This window comes from Neodiprion pinetum, chromosome 3 (genome assembly GCF_021155775.2).
Source record: "Neodiprion pinetum isolate iyNeoPine1 chromosome 3, iyNeoPine1.2, whole genome shotgun sequence".
In the NCBI taxonomy this organism is placed as follows: domain Eukaryota; kingdom Metazoa; phylum Arthropoda; class Insecta; order Hymenoptera; family Diprionidae; genus Neodiprion; species Neodiprion pinetum.
The window spans coordinates 2,137,945-2,152,395 of NC_060234.1; the positions used below are offsets into that span (position 1 = coordinate 2,137,945).

The following is a 14,451-nucleotide window of genomic DNA, read 5'->3' on the forward strand; positions in this document are numbered from 1 at the left end:
TCTGACAATTTTTTCAATATCACTGCGATTTTTCAAACTTTCAATTTTTATGCCATCTTTCCAAACCTTTTTGCTTCATCCTGGGATCGGAAGCTGTGTTCAAACACACAGTAAATGTCTGCCTTATTCTAGTTGAAAAGTCGCGGCCTATGTACACGTTCCTTTCAATCATGTTCCGCATCTTTTATCGGTACGGAATTGAAAGTCAGCGGGTATAATAAATAGTTGTAGGGATATGTATTCTCGTTTACACAAAGTTCAGAGCTACCGATCTGATTGCAATCTTAGTCGAAACGTCCACGTCTGCGATGATGAGGCTTGCACGATTGATTAGCGCTTCGTTACCCGGTGTTAAAGCACCAAAATGATCATCACGATCAATCATTCTTCGGCAGTACCGATTAGGCAGGATCAAAATCAGGCTCAATAATATCCTGCAGAAGATATCTTCGTCATCGTTGATACCCCATTTCCGGTCTTCGTCCGCACGATTATCCTGCGCGGGATTTTCAAAGATTACAGAGACGAGATAAAAATTGCAGATTAAAAATTAAGAAACCAAATTGCTTGTAGCTCTTCAGAAGTTCAATTAATTAACCGACTCACCATTTAACGAGACTTTGCCCTCTCGACTTCGGAATTGCTTGTAGAGTCCGAAGTGTAGCCGGTCTTTGACTAAAATAAGTAAGCAAACGTTTAAACAGCATGTGCTGTCGCGACCGGAAGTATGTACGGGAAGTAGGCAGAAAATTTCTTCCGAAAACCAGAGTGACTGTTAGCCAGTTCGGAGAATACACACGAAAACACATTCGGCAGGAGTTTAGCCTCAGCCGTATTTGAATTCATTTATGTTTTTTTAAAAATATTTTCCCTTTTCAAGGAGAGGCTCTATTTTTATCATTAATTGCATTTCGAATGTATTTTTCCAACTGCCGTAGGATATATACGTATATATATGTACGTGAGAGCGGCCGGGGTTATACTCGTATGGCACTTAAAACTTTCCGCAGTCGGTACAAGGGTCTAAATATATATTTACGCGTCGAATGGTGGGCAAATATTTTCTCAGGGCAACGTCGCTTACCCAGCTGATGGTTTAATTTATTACCACGATAACGGATGAATTTACTTTCTTAAACAGTTTGCTTTTTTCATTCTACTTTTTTATCTGGTATGAAGAAGAAAAAGAAAAAACAGAGTTCGTCTGCACCGTCGCTCGACGGAAACATAAAAAAAATTCTTTACAATATGATGTAAAAAAATTCCTCGCGTTTGAAAGTTCAACCAATTTTGCATCACGTTCATTAAAATCAATATGAACAATAACTGTACGCGTACTGCAATTATCGGCAACTGAACAGTCCTAATTTTCATCTCCCGAACGATGGTCACTATTTCTTTCATCCGTTGGCGATAAGTTTGTGTTCCTGCCTTACCATTTCCACGCTGCATAGCAGCGGGCCGTAAAGGTGGTCAGACTGTAGGTACGAGTGAATGATGCCGCCTGAAGTTGGCGCTGGAATCCACTAACGATCGATTCGTTCCTTATTTGAATTTGCCGCTATGCTAGCCAGCGGAATGATTTTTTTTTTTTTATTTTACTGTTAAGGGGACACGTTAATAAAGCTCTAGACTTTGCCGATTTGCTCAAAACTTGAACTCAAAATAAAGCTCCATAAAACAAGTGATTTTTACTCGGTTTCGAATCAGCAACGTTTCATATGTGTCCAGGTATTATTTAAAATAACGTCGCTCAGTGGTGTTCTTTGAAAAGCTCCTTGCATTACAATCCTCGTCGTAAAAATCTGAAAAGATTCCCACAGCCATCGGTAGAGCATAGAGTACAAAACTTACCATGGAAATTGCGATCGGACAAGTTACCACCTAATTCTCCCAATAATTGGTAATTGACAATATTCACAATAGTTTTCGAACAAAAGAGGTTTGATGAAAATAGAAATTTTTTTCACTGATATGTCCCCTTAACAGCGAGGATGATCGATATAGTGCATCAAACTTCTGACGCAATAATTTTGTTTCCTCAAAAAATCAATCACGATCACTTTTATGTTCAGTAATCAAGGTGTCGACAGTGCAGAACCTGAACCCTGAATCCTTCGCTGGACTCGAATTCGAAGCGAAACTTACCCTGGAGGACACGCAACCTCCTGGAGATACGGACTGGGACGGAGACTTGAACGAGTTGTAGCATTTCTTACTGTCGACAAAGGTGAAAGGATATTGTTGATCTGCTTGGATCTGGCATTTTGTTATGAGTAATTTTTTCCACATTGCAACTCACGTGCAGGACTTGCTAGTGCTGTTGGTAACGTCGATGGTGTCCTTGCTACTGTAACTGATCGCAGCCAGGCACCGTTCCTCGTCCTCGTCATCACAGCCACCTTCGCAGGGACCGAACCTCTTCTTCCACCACTCGGCCAGACGTCGGCCAAGACCCCGTTTCGAGGGTTTGCTGGGACACTCGGGAACACAGTACTCCGCGTTTTCATAAAGCACCGCTACGCTGTAAGTATCCCTAAATTCTAGTACTCCGGTGGTCGAAAGGTCGAGAGCTTTTCGAGTCTTACGGAGTGTTGGCGGGGGATTCGCAGGGAGGACATTCCTCCGAGTTTCTGGTCAGGAATCGGTAGCAGACCAGTATTATACCGATCAGAAGCCACATGAGCAGAGCACCGGCCAGAGCGATGACGATCAATTCGGTCGTTCCGAATGTTACGCCGTTACCATCGTCGTTACCTGTTCATTCGGAAATTGTTTCACGAGTTAGACAACGATCTTGAAGTAATTGAACTAACCACTACCTGATATCTTTCCCTTGTACAGGGGAGGGGCACCCTCTTCTTCGGGGGATTTAGTCGACGCCTTGACCTTGGGCATCATCTGGTAATCACCGCCCTGCTTGATCTTGTCGCCTTCGTCCCCAAGCCCTTGGAACGATAAGAGGGTTTCAGTCTGTGTTTAAACGATGCGCTAAAGAATTTGGCTAACCTGTCTCTTTCAGCGAGGAAATAACTCTCATGACCCCGCCGAAGGCTGGGTACCACTTTTCGTCATCCAAGTGAGGATTTACCTGCCGCAGGAGGAATTATCGAGTGAAAAATAATCGAAGAAACGGGTTCTCAATGACTAACCGATTGTTGGAGCCAATCGAACATGTCCTTGTTGAATTTGAGCAGTTCGAATTTCGTCTTCGAACGCGAGACGATGCACTTTACACTAGACACGTAGTATTTTACCAGAGAAAAGGCCGACTGCTCGCAGTAAAGAGATTGGAGAGTGTCCGTCTTGAACGGCAGGGCTATGCTGAAAGTCAGGGAAACTGGCATGAGTCTATTTCCGAGCGTTGATCACCGCTCGGATCCTCCCACCTGTTCGGGTTCACTTCGTCATCCAGAAAAGGCAGCGGCACAGTGACTGGACCAGATCCCCCGGCACCTCGGGTCCTCCTTCGACGCTGAATGTACCTCTTCCTCTTCGACGGGTTCGGACGGCTGACCTCACCTTGACCGGAACTGGAATCTGCTGTGAGAAAAACCCTCGGTACAAGGTAAGTAAAAGCTGCTACTGACTAAACAAATTGCCAAACAACCACGAGCAGGGTAAGTGATCAGTCCATCGCAGGAAACGGAACTCTGAGGCGGTGTAATGACGATCGGTGGTGTCTTGACGTGCTTCTTGTTGAGGCTGGGCTTTAGCCAGCCGACGCCGTTCGTGTGCAGGAAGTTCTTGAGCTCGTCGAAGAGCTCGAAAAGCCGCTTGGCGTTCCGGTACTTAATGTTTCCGGCGTAGTACGAGCGTCTGGTAAGCGGCAGCACGTAGACGTGAAGGTAGCCACCCATCGTGTCTGCCAGTGCCTTCAGCATAAGGTGCTTCGTCTTTCCGATCGACAGCTTGCGCACGCACTCGAGACAGATGTGGAAGTAGTCCATCAGCAGGGCGATGTACTGATCGTTCTCGGCGTCTATCACCTTCACCTGAACGAGGAAGGCAATTAAACAGCTCGGGGGAAAGGATTAGGCAGAGGGTTAACCGAACGCTACCTTGGGCAGGATGTCCTGGAACATTCGCCGACTGTTCAAGACCGTGAACTCCTCGCTCGTCCAGCAGTGCTTGCCGCAGTCGCTTCGATCGAACAGCACTGTTCCGATGTTCTGATCACCTTTGAACACCTTCTTGGCGAGAACCTCATCTGAGCTCAGAGTGAAGCCGACCAAAACCACCAAGCACATCCTCAGGGGACCTGACCCCATCACACATTCTACTCCAGCTTTAACTATCCGCACGTTATATTCTGGGACCAGAGCCGAGATCAATGTTGCAACGGGAGGTTTAATATCCCCTCGATTTTTGATCAAACGTCAGTCCTCATCGAGCGAAGTTTGCCGTTTGTCCAGTCGCGAGTAAAGCGCTCGCGGCTAAGTTCCCACTGCGTATAAATCGAACGCTATACTTTGGGAAAGTGTTGACATCGAATTTCGAGTTGCTTAAATAAATTAGGTCGAAACAACAAGTAGTGTAACAGTTTATTTTGCACTCACGAACTTGTTGTAACGATGGCTATTTTTATCTTTGTATTATCTTTTTCACTCTGCACGGGTAATCTCAGAGTCAGAGGTTAATCGGTTATCTTGTCGTTAAGGGCTTATTTGGATAGGAAAAGAAGCAGCACGAGGGACAATTTACATTCAAAGAAGGTACGTCTGAATTGGGACGACGGTAAATACGCTCATCGTTGGAAGGCGATTGATTTCAATAGGACCGACCGCGATGATCGAGTCATCGGTGAAGAAGCCTCGTAACCATATTCGATCTGCAAAAGGCCAGAGGCGAGGCCGTCTCGTATGATCCTCTGCCCACGTGGATGACGCCCACCTCACGATTCCGTCCTCGATTAACCGAAAACAGCAAGATCGCCGATAGTTGTTGAACTTTCGGAAACGGCTACGTCGAGACCTGCACCAGGATCTAATCGACCGGGTCCTAAGCCATTCCGATGTTTCGGAACATCTTTAATTGACTATGGATTTGCCAGCAAAATGAACTATGCGGAAAATTCGGTGGACTTTCTCGACCTTGTAATCGTCGAGAAGGCCCGCAGGGCTTACGGATCCTCATGTTGTCCGATGAACGACGGGCACGTATAAAAGCCAAAAGAGCGTCACGGCCCTGAGACAGTGTAACGGCAAATCTCTCCCACTACCGGGCGAAATCGGACAAGACCAGCACTGGTCTCAGTCAGTAGGCTGTCGTTGAGTGCGGACGTAGCATCGAAGGAAAGAGGAAAGGAGGATAACAAGACCTCACCGATTTACACCGATCGACTTGATACCTGCGGCATGGGTAAGTCACGCACCATTTTTCATCTCTATTCAATTTCACCCGACTCTCCTGTCCTCCAACGCGAGTACCGAAACAACCGTTGAACGGAGCTCCCATATTTATCAGATTTTTTTTTCATCCAATTTCGTACGTATTCTATCCATGCAGTTCAGTTAGAAGACGCCTGCTGCAGGTGTCTCTGCCGTTCCTTAGAAAATAGTCATCACTCGTTCTTGGAGTTCCGGCTTGTTTCAAAGCGGGGACGTATGATCACTTTTCCTGATTCCAACACCCAGAACGAATTCCAATACCGCGCGTATCCTTTTGCCTTACAATCAGACCTTGACTGTCGTCCGCAGAGTTGTTCAAGCGGTTACTCCCACTTGTGTTTTTATTTTTCTTTAGTCTATTTTTACCCTGTAAAATCGTCGTTGAAAAATAAAGAACGAAGAGATCTGCATAGATTCCCATTATCCAAGGTCGGTTAACCTTAACGAATCCAATTTGTGCAAGCTGAGTATGCTTTATTAATCAGTCACCGCGTACGTGGGTAGTCTCATTACTAAAATGCGAACAATTGAAGGCTGTTGATAATCTGGAGTGCCAGAAATGATTGCATATATCTGCATCGTACTCTGCTGCAAAACAAGTGGGTGGAAATGCCAGTAGTGACGTCAGGGACACGTTTGGCTGCATGCAGTTATTGTATTAAAAATAAGAGCGAAGCGTGAGCCGTAATCGTTTTTTCATGCTCAAGCACGGTTAGAAAAATAATGTCCCAGTAGGACCACTGGAGTTTTTGAGTTTATTTAAACGTTTTTTACTGTATCACTAAGTGAAAAAAAAAGTAAAAATTATAAATCAAACGTTAATATGACAATCCGTGTGTCATACTCACCAACAGAAACGTAACAAATGACACAAAATATAAAGTGTACCTGCCGAGACATGAGGTTTAATTAAATTATTCCAAAAGTGTGCGAATGGAAATTCATTTCTTTTGCACGAATCTGAATTAATTACTTTCCTGTGGTTAAAAATCGCGATATAGTTGACATCGATTTTTAGTACATACAAACACGTGTAATTATATAAAAGCCGTTCCTCCTGGCCAGCCTAAAAAGGTGACGCCAACGTCGGTGAATAGAATTTCACAATTTCTCAATATGCTGACCGAATGTGTAACGAAACTGAACGCAAAAGCGAGAATCTGCTGACCATGTACACAACGCATACATGCTGCAATTATGACTGACAGCAAGAGAGAGAGAGAGAGAGAGAGAGAAAGAGAGAGCGCCCGTAGCCTAATTACTTTCAATGTCCATCAGCAGTCCTGTATACTCGAGCCTTCTCGCCGTCACTGATATATTAGATTATCGAATCTGGGTCGGTTGATGTTGATTTCGTTTAAATTTTTCCACTTTCTAATTCACCGACTTTGTGAAAACCGTTTCTATCCCAAAATTTAATGACTTACGCTCGTCGTTGAGACGTTTTCGGAATTTCGTTTCACTATGAACACTTTTCGAGATGAAACGATTATCTTATGCGCATTTGCAATTGGAGCGTGATTCACACTCGTTGTTGTGCAACGCTCAGAATAGTTTTACGACTAAACGAAAGTTATGGCTTTACGAAATTTCTTGCATGCATACAAAACGTGCGGGTACACCTGATGCCGTGACGCTGATGACTGCAGTGTTTCTACGGCAAATTTAATCGCGTTACGACATGTCTTTTTTTCTTCCAACTCTTTCTTTTTCTCTTTACCTTTGGTTCGATTTTACTTTCGAACAGTTTATTTCTAAGCTCGTACCACTCCCAGCATATTCCATTAACCAAGGCGGGCCTTGGACTGCTGAAACAGTAACGTAGATACGGTTTGTCACCGTGTGTCAATGTTTGAAGACATTCAAGGATACGCGAGACGTAAAGTTCTCACTTCCTTTACAAGTCCGATTAATTATACTTCTGATTGTTCAAGAATTTCAAATGTCAAGCAATGCGGTTTGTCGCAAGATGCGCGGAGTGTTATCAAAACTCTTGTATCTTTACCATAGTTGGAAAATCGTTTGCTCGAATTCTGGGACCAAATCTGCCGAATACTCGAGACGCTAATGAGTACAAATAAATAAAAAGTCAAAGACTCGGCGATACGTGTTAATTTGACTCTATCCTCCGTTCTCCATTTTTTACTTAGGTTGTCGTCCTTGTGAAATATGTTTTGTGTGAAATTCTTTCATACGTTATAATCGTATTAGGTTTATGCGTATCAGTGACACGGACTGGATGAAAATACCACGTCTGAAATACCATCGCCCGGCTGGTCTCGTCTCTTTTACATCCGATACCTGCATGTTTGCCTCACCTCTGTGTCGTGATATCGCGCATGACTCGACTGTTATAAGTCAACTTTATAGGCCCGCTCTTAACAGTCGTAACCTTTTAATCCTGTCCTAACATCCTTCTGCACTATGCGAGATGAAATATTAAACGCCAATCGGTTACTCACGACGGAATGCGGCATACCGGCAGAATAGAGTTACAGAGTGGGATTTCTACCATCTTCCAAATCCGATTAAGTAACTAAAACCGAAAATTCATTCTTTGAACATCATCGACTACTTCCAAGTTGCTCAAGAACCGAGCGAATCCGTTTCCAGCATCCTCAATTTTATACCAATCTGGGTCAATTAACGAATAAACCTTAACTGTTTTTTTTTTTTTTCTGTTGCAGATAAAATGTCAACGTTTAGTATCGCTGTCGTTTTAGCGGTAAGTTTCAGAGCTACCGTATCGCGGCTTGACGGTTAATTTTACGGTTTTGATTCGATGTTTGAGGTCACTGGTGATAAACTTAGCCTCGATTGCGAAGATATTAATCATTCGAAGAAGAGAAGGAGAAACGAACTCTCTCGTTATGTATAACTGTTTCCGACTTACGTGCCAGTTTTTGATACCCCAATGAATTATTCATATTTCGCTTTTATAGCACTCAAATCATCTCCGTTACATTTGCGAATCCATGTCAGCGGAGGACGAAGAGCTGATCTCTACAACTGTAAAATTCCCGATTGTTTACCGAAGCGCTTATTTTCCACTAGACTATTCTGATGCTCGCCAATGCCGGCGACATGATGCGGAAGAGCATTGTATTCGACAAAAACACCCCCGATGTTTTCTACTGCCCCCAACGTAAGCCGACCGGCTACGACAAGCTTATCGTTCACTCACGACCCTTGTCGAGACTTTGTCAATTCGAGGGCGGACCCATTCCCGAGGACTACAAGAGCGACTGCTACAACGACGTGGACGAGACGGAATACGCTTGCCGTGAGAAATACAGGATCATGGTGAGCCTTGTGAGATTTAATGATTGGATATCATTTTTTTTTTTTTTTTGCCCCACTGCGCTTACAGAGGCCGCCTAAACGTAGCCTTGGAGCCTAAATGCTTGAGGATGCATCCGGCGTACAGTTTGGGTGAAAAATAGACCTTGAATCAATCGATTGCGCCTCGATTTTACACGTTTTTTTATTTGTCTTACATTGGAACAAAATGATGTGAACCAGCGCCTGTATGGAAAAAAATGTATATGTATAACATAAAACCGAGAGGAAGAAAGTCTGTTTTAACCATCGAGGTTGAGGGGTGGGAGAGATGAATTGCACACATGCAGCCCGTCTGAACCCGACTAAACTGGAGACGAAGCGAAACCCCGAAACCGAGTTACGGCCATTAACCCTCGGCAAAGAGGTTTTAACCATCCGGTGTTGGTTTCTTTTATTACAGAAACGGTTCCGGAACGCCGAAGAGGACAGAGTGGAGAACGACAACGTTTCGCCTAACGCCTAGATGATATCTCGTCGAGACACAAACATCGTAGACCTAATAGACTCACTCTACTAATACATCGGTCGAGTAGTGGAGATAATTATGATGTGTTATAAATCGCGCCTGCAATGCTGGTGGATGAAGAATAAAATCGACCCAGACATTCGTACTTTGTAATTTTTTTAATTATATATCTCAGTTTCAATTCATTTATTTTTTGTTCTTTAATTTCATGCATTTTTATTGTGTAATCCAAGCATAGAAGTGAAACGCTCACACTCTGTTTTTTAACGGAGTCTAGTTATTGTTAAACCTTTTCACACTCTGTGTATTCATCGAAACGTGCAACTTTAATGTCTGGTTAATATACATTCGGTATTATTGCCAGAATGGTATTTGGTATATTGATCCAATTATGACCGAGTGGTGAAAACCATTCGCGAAAACTTTTAGTACGCTTATATATTTTAATTGGTTTTATACAACTGATCTATTAATGAACTAACTTGGTGAAGGCGGTGTCAAGTTCAAGGCGTAAGGTTTGAATGCACCACTAATATGCAAGTAAATAAATGAAAAAAATCGTGTTTAGTTACCTTCAATCCTGGCTATTTATTTTCATTCGGTGTAATCAATAGCGAACTTGTATGCAGAATAATTTTTCGCATTCAATTTGTATCGGGACGCATGTAAGGAAGAATATCACTAAATTTTAAAGGCGTTCACTTATTCACCGTACTCGGGGCTTCCAGCTTCTTATAATGTAGATTGTGGGATTGAAATTTCAGTAAAGCGTAGAACAAGTAATTCGCTTTAAAGAGTAGTGTGATTTGCCTATTTATCTATTCAGGTCTTACAATGAGACAATCATTTTTATTACGATTCAGAATAAAGCGAACCTCTGTAACTACGGTGAAAATAATGATTTCATTTAAATTCTAAGAATTTTCAACAGCTCTCTTTCTCTTTCTCAATCTATGTAGTTTCGACCTGTTTCTCTATGTTTTAATTGCTCACGGAGTCAGTCTCTTGTCTCGATGTGCTCCGAACGTTGTATTTCTATACACACAAACACAGATACACAATGAATGAGGGTGATCCTTATTCACTTTCGGTACCGAAAAAAATTGGCAAAATTCGGTGCTGATAATCTACGATGCGTGTGCGGTATGTAAATTAAAAGTCAGGTACAGAATCCAATTCATACTAAATACTTAATGTAACGAGATCCGTTCGATGCAGTATAAGAATTTTTGTAATCGGTCGTAAATTTCGCCTCTAGAATTTCTGATCGGGAATAGAATTTATACCAACGATAAATCTTCATTTCAACATCACTCTAATTTTCATCTCTATTTTGTAGATGCGAATGCACCCACCTGGCAGTGAATTTCCGTACAACGGTACGCGACTGACTAAATTCGCAGAGGTCGACAAGGAGGCTTATCTCAAGAAGAATCAAGTTTAGGCAAGGAATATTGACGGATCCGATGGCTGTTAATAAAAATAAAACAACCCCGAACAACGTAACGGACGAAAAAAATGACGACGAAACACGATTCATGTTTCTGAAGAACAGATTCTTTCTTTGACGGAAATTATACGGCTAACGGTTTAACGGATTTAACGTTTCTCGCGACTCTTTTGTACATATAATGTATAATATATATATATATAGATATATTAGGGATAGTATCGTGCATCGAAATGAAAGTGATTCGCTGCTACTGCTGCTATTATAAGCGCGGACAGCTATTTACTGGATTTCACAATTTTTTTATAATGCCTCGCGAATCTTTATGCCGCCGAATTTGTTCGCAAATTTGGTAGATTTGAACCAGCGCTGTAAAAACGTAAGCGCCTGACTGCGGGCAGTCAGGCAAACAAATTACACGTATTTTAAGATTGGTTCCCCCTGCTTATCGCCTGATGGTACGCAACCAGCGTCGATGTATGGAATTACTTTGATCGCAATAGGACGTTGCGGATACGAGGTTTCGGTGTAAATTTAGGTACCATAAGCGAAACGTCCTTACATACGCAATATAAAATACAACAATTATCGTCCGATTGAATTTACTATAAATTAACTTGTAAGTAATTAAACAAAAAAAAAAAATACACATCGACGTACGTATTCATACTTTATCCGATCCAAGACGTTCATTCTTGCAATGAATTTGTTCGTGATGAATTTGTGTAAAAATGATTCTATAGATCCTACGATGTTCCAGATTTCTTTTTTAGCTTACTGATTGTTTGAGGTCTAATTAATCTACGGAGGATTATAATTGCAAAAAAAAAGCAAGGATACCCCCCTTTGGATTTCCTTGATCAAAATTTGACCGATTTTAAAAGTGGTGTAATCGATTCATTGATGCGCTATATCGACGTAATTTTGCGAGAGGAATCTAATGCTCGCAATTTAGAGTCGCTGCGAGCAGTGGATTAAAAGTTACAGCTGAAAATCGAAAAATTTTCACGGTGTTCGTGATCACGTTCGATCGTATTCATCAGAGTTCAGAGTTCCTCTCAAATTCTCAATCGTGCCGACACATTAACACCGGATTGGGTAACGTCGGCAGTTGAGTCGTGTCAGCGGTCGAAAATTTTCAATTCGAAACTGCGAGGCCCTCTGTACGAAAATTTGAAACCGAACGATCACCCGAACTTTGCGCTCAGTCTAAAGCCAGAAGTAGAGCTGATCGGTCAGCGCCTCGAGAAGTATAGGAAAACCGGTATTATACTCATTTAAAGTGTAGGGGAAGGTGGTATCGGTCGACCGCGTGAAAGCATTGCATTGTCAGCGAGCGTAATTCACCTTGAGTGACACAATCCATTTCAGAATTAATTTCTCCGTGCATCGATTGCAACACAGGATTGAAATCAGCAGTGCAACACATTTTCAGCAATTAAAAACAGTCGGACACTGCACCCTTTGCTTTGGTTGGCAGTGTCACGCAATTCAAATTTTTAGATAATTCTGAAATTGACTGAGGTTAATTAAATTGTTTCTACTACCTAATCGCAATGACCTTCGTTCGTTGTCAGAAAAAACTTTCGGCTATTTTAAGAAAATCAGTTTGTAAACGCATTTCGTAGAAAACTTTCTCGTGGGAACACAGTATGTTGTTTTAAATACATAAATTAATGAAACGATTGTCTCAAAATTGCAAAGAAATAAAATAATAATACCTCTAAATACGAAATCTCGATTTCAATTTGGTCAATTTAATGAAACAATACTTCTTTTTTTTTTTAAAACGACTTCACTGTACAGATCCGATTTCGCGATTGCAACGGAATCTACGGGATGTTGGTACCAAACCTTGTCTCAGACATTACAGAAACATTTTATTTTCCGCGCCCTATAAAATCAACTAAACTTTTCGGTTGTCAAACTAACGTTTGGTCGAGTGTCTGTTAACCCTGTAAACGATTCGAGTTGAACCGTTCATAGTAATCATCATGTATCATCTTTTGAAATGTTAAGAATCCCATCATGCCGCTCGGATTAAATGGGATCCAGGATAACGTTCATGAATAACGCATGGAAGACGGGATGAACAGGAATGAGCAAGCGTATTGTAATGATGCGACCGGGTCAAAGTAACATTTATTATCATAATCGTTATTATTATTCACAAGAATCGGGCACGCAAAAAAGTCTGATAATAATTAATACACAGAGGCAGAAGTTTTTATTTCATTCAATATATATATATATATATATATATTTTTCATATATGAGGGTAAATTTGACACATTTTCACTATCTATATATTCTATCAATTCATTATATTATAATATACATATATCTATATACATATATATATATATATATAGATATACGTATTCTGAGCCCATAATTGTGCGATTACATCAAACGACAACCCGTACATTCGCTCAAACGCAAAATTAACAATAATAACAGACAATTAATATACATATAAATAAAAATTTGTACAGATATTCGTCGGACGAATACAAAATTTGTCCGACAGACGAGAATATTACATCACAAGCGGTCTGTCAAGAGAACCTAATTATTCACGATCAGAAACCATTGATAAATAAATAATTAATAGGCGTTACAAGTCTCTCTATTCGCAGTTACATATGTCGAAATTTAAATTAGAGTTAGACGTTCTACGCGTGGTTAGAAAAAAATCGAAACACTGTTTCCAGTAATTTCAGAAATGTTCTACCGCTTTCCAAAACGCTTGTTTTCCACCCCTAGTCTAGTTCCGAATTCAATCATCGGTAAAGGTGTTGAACAACCGATGCGTGGATAACAACCATCGCAGACGGCCGAATGGTCATCGATTTATTTCGCACTGCAGTTACGTAAACCGAAATCAATCTGTCAGATCTCGTCGTTGACCGAATTTACCGCGGCGTCTTTTACTTCCTGTTTACGCCCCCTCCATAATTCCACCCTCTGTATTTCCGGGTGAGAAATGAAAGAAAAAAAAAAAACAAACGTGGGAACCGGCGGAACTGTTTCGTTCGTAATCCGGGCTATTTTCCATCCATCGCGTAATCGAACCGTCTGAATATAGTAACGAAGCTATAATTACCGCGTGTAATCGCGACTCTGCCTTATACCTACAAGTACAGGCGTATAAATCGATGAATGAAATACAACTGATTGAGGGTTTGAGCGAGGCGGTACGTGGGCGGTTCGAATAATACAATAATTAGCTACTGGGTCGCGGGAGAGAAGGTAGAAGGAATTGGAAACAGTAACACGACAAAAATGAAACAAATTAAAATTACAAAAAAAAAAAAAACAAATGAAAGAAAAAATACAGGCGAAACGAGCAATTTTCTAAACAACTCAACTGAGCCGAAACCTCGGTGACAATTAACGTAATTAGTGAACAAATCATTGGCGACTCTACGCTTGTTCGGAACGGCGCCTCCTGCCTGGTCCACCGGCGTAATTGGCGGCTGCCAATCCCATCAGATGTTTGGCGGCTTGAGATCCGCTGAATCCTCGGCTCAGTCCCAAGTCCAGACCGCGTTTCGAGCTACGGATAAAATATTGAACAGCGTGAGCATTCGATTTTGTTGAAAAAAAAAAAAAAAAAATTCTCATCGTTTCTTCGACATTTCTATATCCTTGATTAATTTTTTTTTATTTTTTTTTTTTTTACCGACACGTGTGCCAGTGCTGTGCGATTAATATATTGATCGTCAGCTTCGATCGATCGTTTATTCGAGGAATAAAAAAATAAACCATGAATCGAAAAGACGATCAATTGAAGTTGCCGA

At 41.5% G+C, this 14,451-nt stretch overlaps 3 protein-coding genes across 4 annotated transcripts in view; 1 reads left to right on the plus strand and 2 right to left on the minus strand.

Annotated features, from left to right (window-relative positions):
* Window positions 1-72: 72 nt before the first annotated feature.
* On the minus strand, window positions 73-4,848 carry LOC124215726 (uncharacterized). Its single transcript, XM_046619452.2, has 12 exons — window positions 4,560-4,848; window positions 4,062-4,447; window positions 3,611-3,995; window positions 3,390-3,543; window positions 3,153-3,324; window positions 3,010-3,091; window positions 2,823-2,948; window positions 2,589-2,757; window positions 2,303-2,524; window positions 2,149-2,218; window positions 607-675; window positions 73-496 (listed from the first exon to the last, which is right to left on the minus strand). The coding sequence occupies exons 2-11, from the start codon at window positions 4,269-4,271 to the stop codon at window positions 610-612; spliced, it is 1,656 nt and encodes a 551-aa protein (XP_046475408.1). The 5' UTR covers window positions 4,272-4,447; window positions 4,560-4,848; the 3' UTR covers window positions 73-496; window positions 607-609.
* Window positions 4,849-5,202: 354 nt separating this feature from the next.
* Window positions 5,203-13,329, plus strand: LOC124215735 (uncharacterized). Of its 2 annotated transcripts, none has more exons than XM_046619470.2 (4): window positions 5,203-5,361; window positions 8,078-8,115; window positions 8,445-8,693; window positions 10,538-13,329. In XM_046619470.2, the coding sequence occupies exons 1-4, from the start codon at window positions 5,358-5,360 to the stop codon at window positions 10,640-10,642; spliced, it is 396 nt and encodes a 131-aa protein (XP_046475426.1). In that variant the 5' UTR covers window positions 5,203-5,357; the 3' UTR covers window positions 10,643-13,329. The 2 variants fall into 2 exon arrangements, with proteins under 2 accessions (XP_046475426.1, XP_068990145.1); XM_069134044.1 differs by lacking the exon at window positions 10,538-13,329 and adding an exon at window positions 9,133-9,776 and having other exon boundaries at window positions 5,204-5,361.
* Window positions 12,853-14,451, minus strand: part of Dh31 (diuretic hormone class 2) — a 31,580-nt gene continuing 29,981 nt past the window's right edge. Inside the window, exon 4 of the mRNA XM_046619472.2 lies at window positions 12,853-14,207. Coding sequence (XP_046475428.1) covers window positions 14,075-14,207 — 133 coding nt within the window. The 3' untranslated portion in view covers window positions 12,853-14,074. The remainder of the gene's footprint in view (window positions 14,208-14,451) is intronic.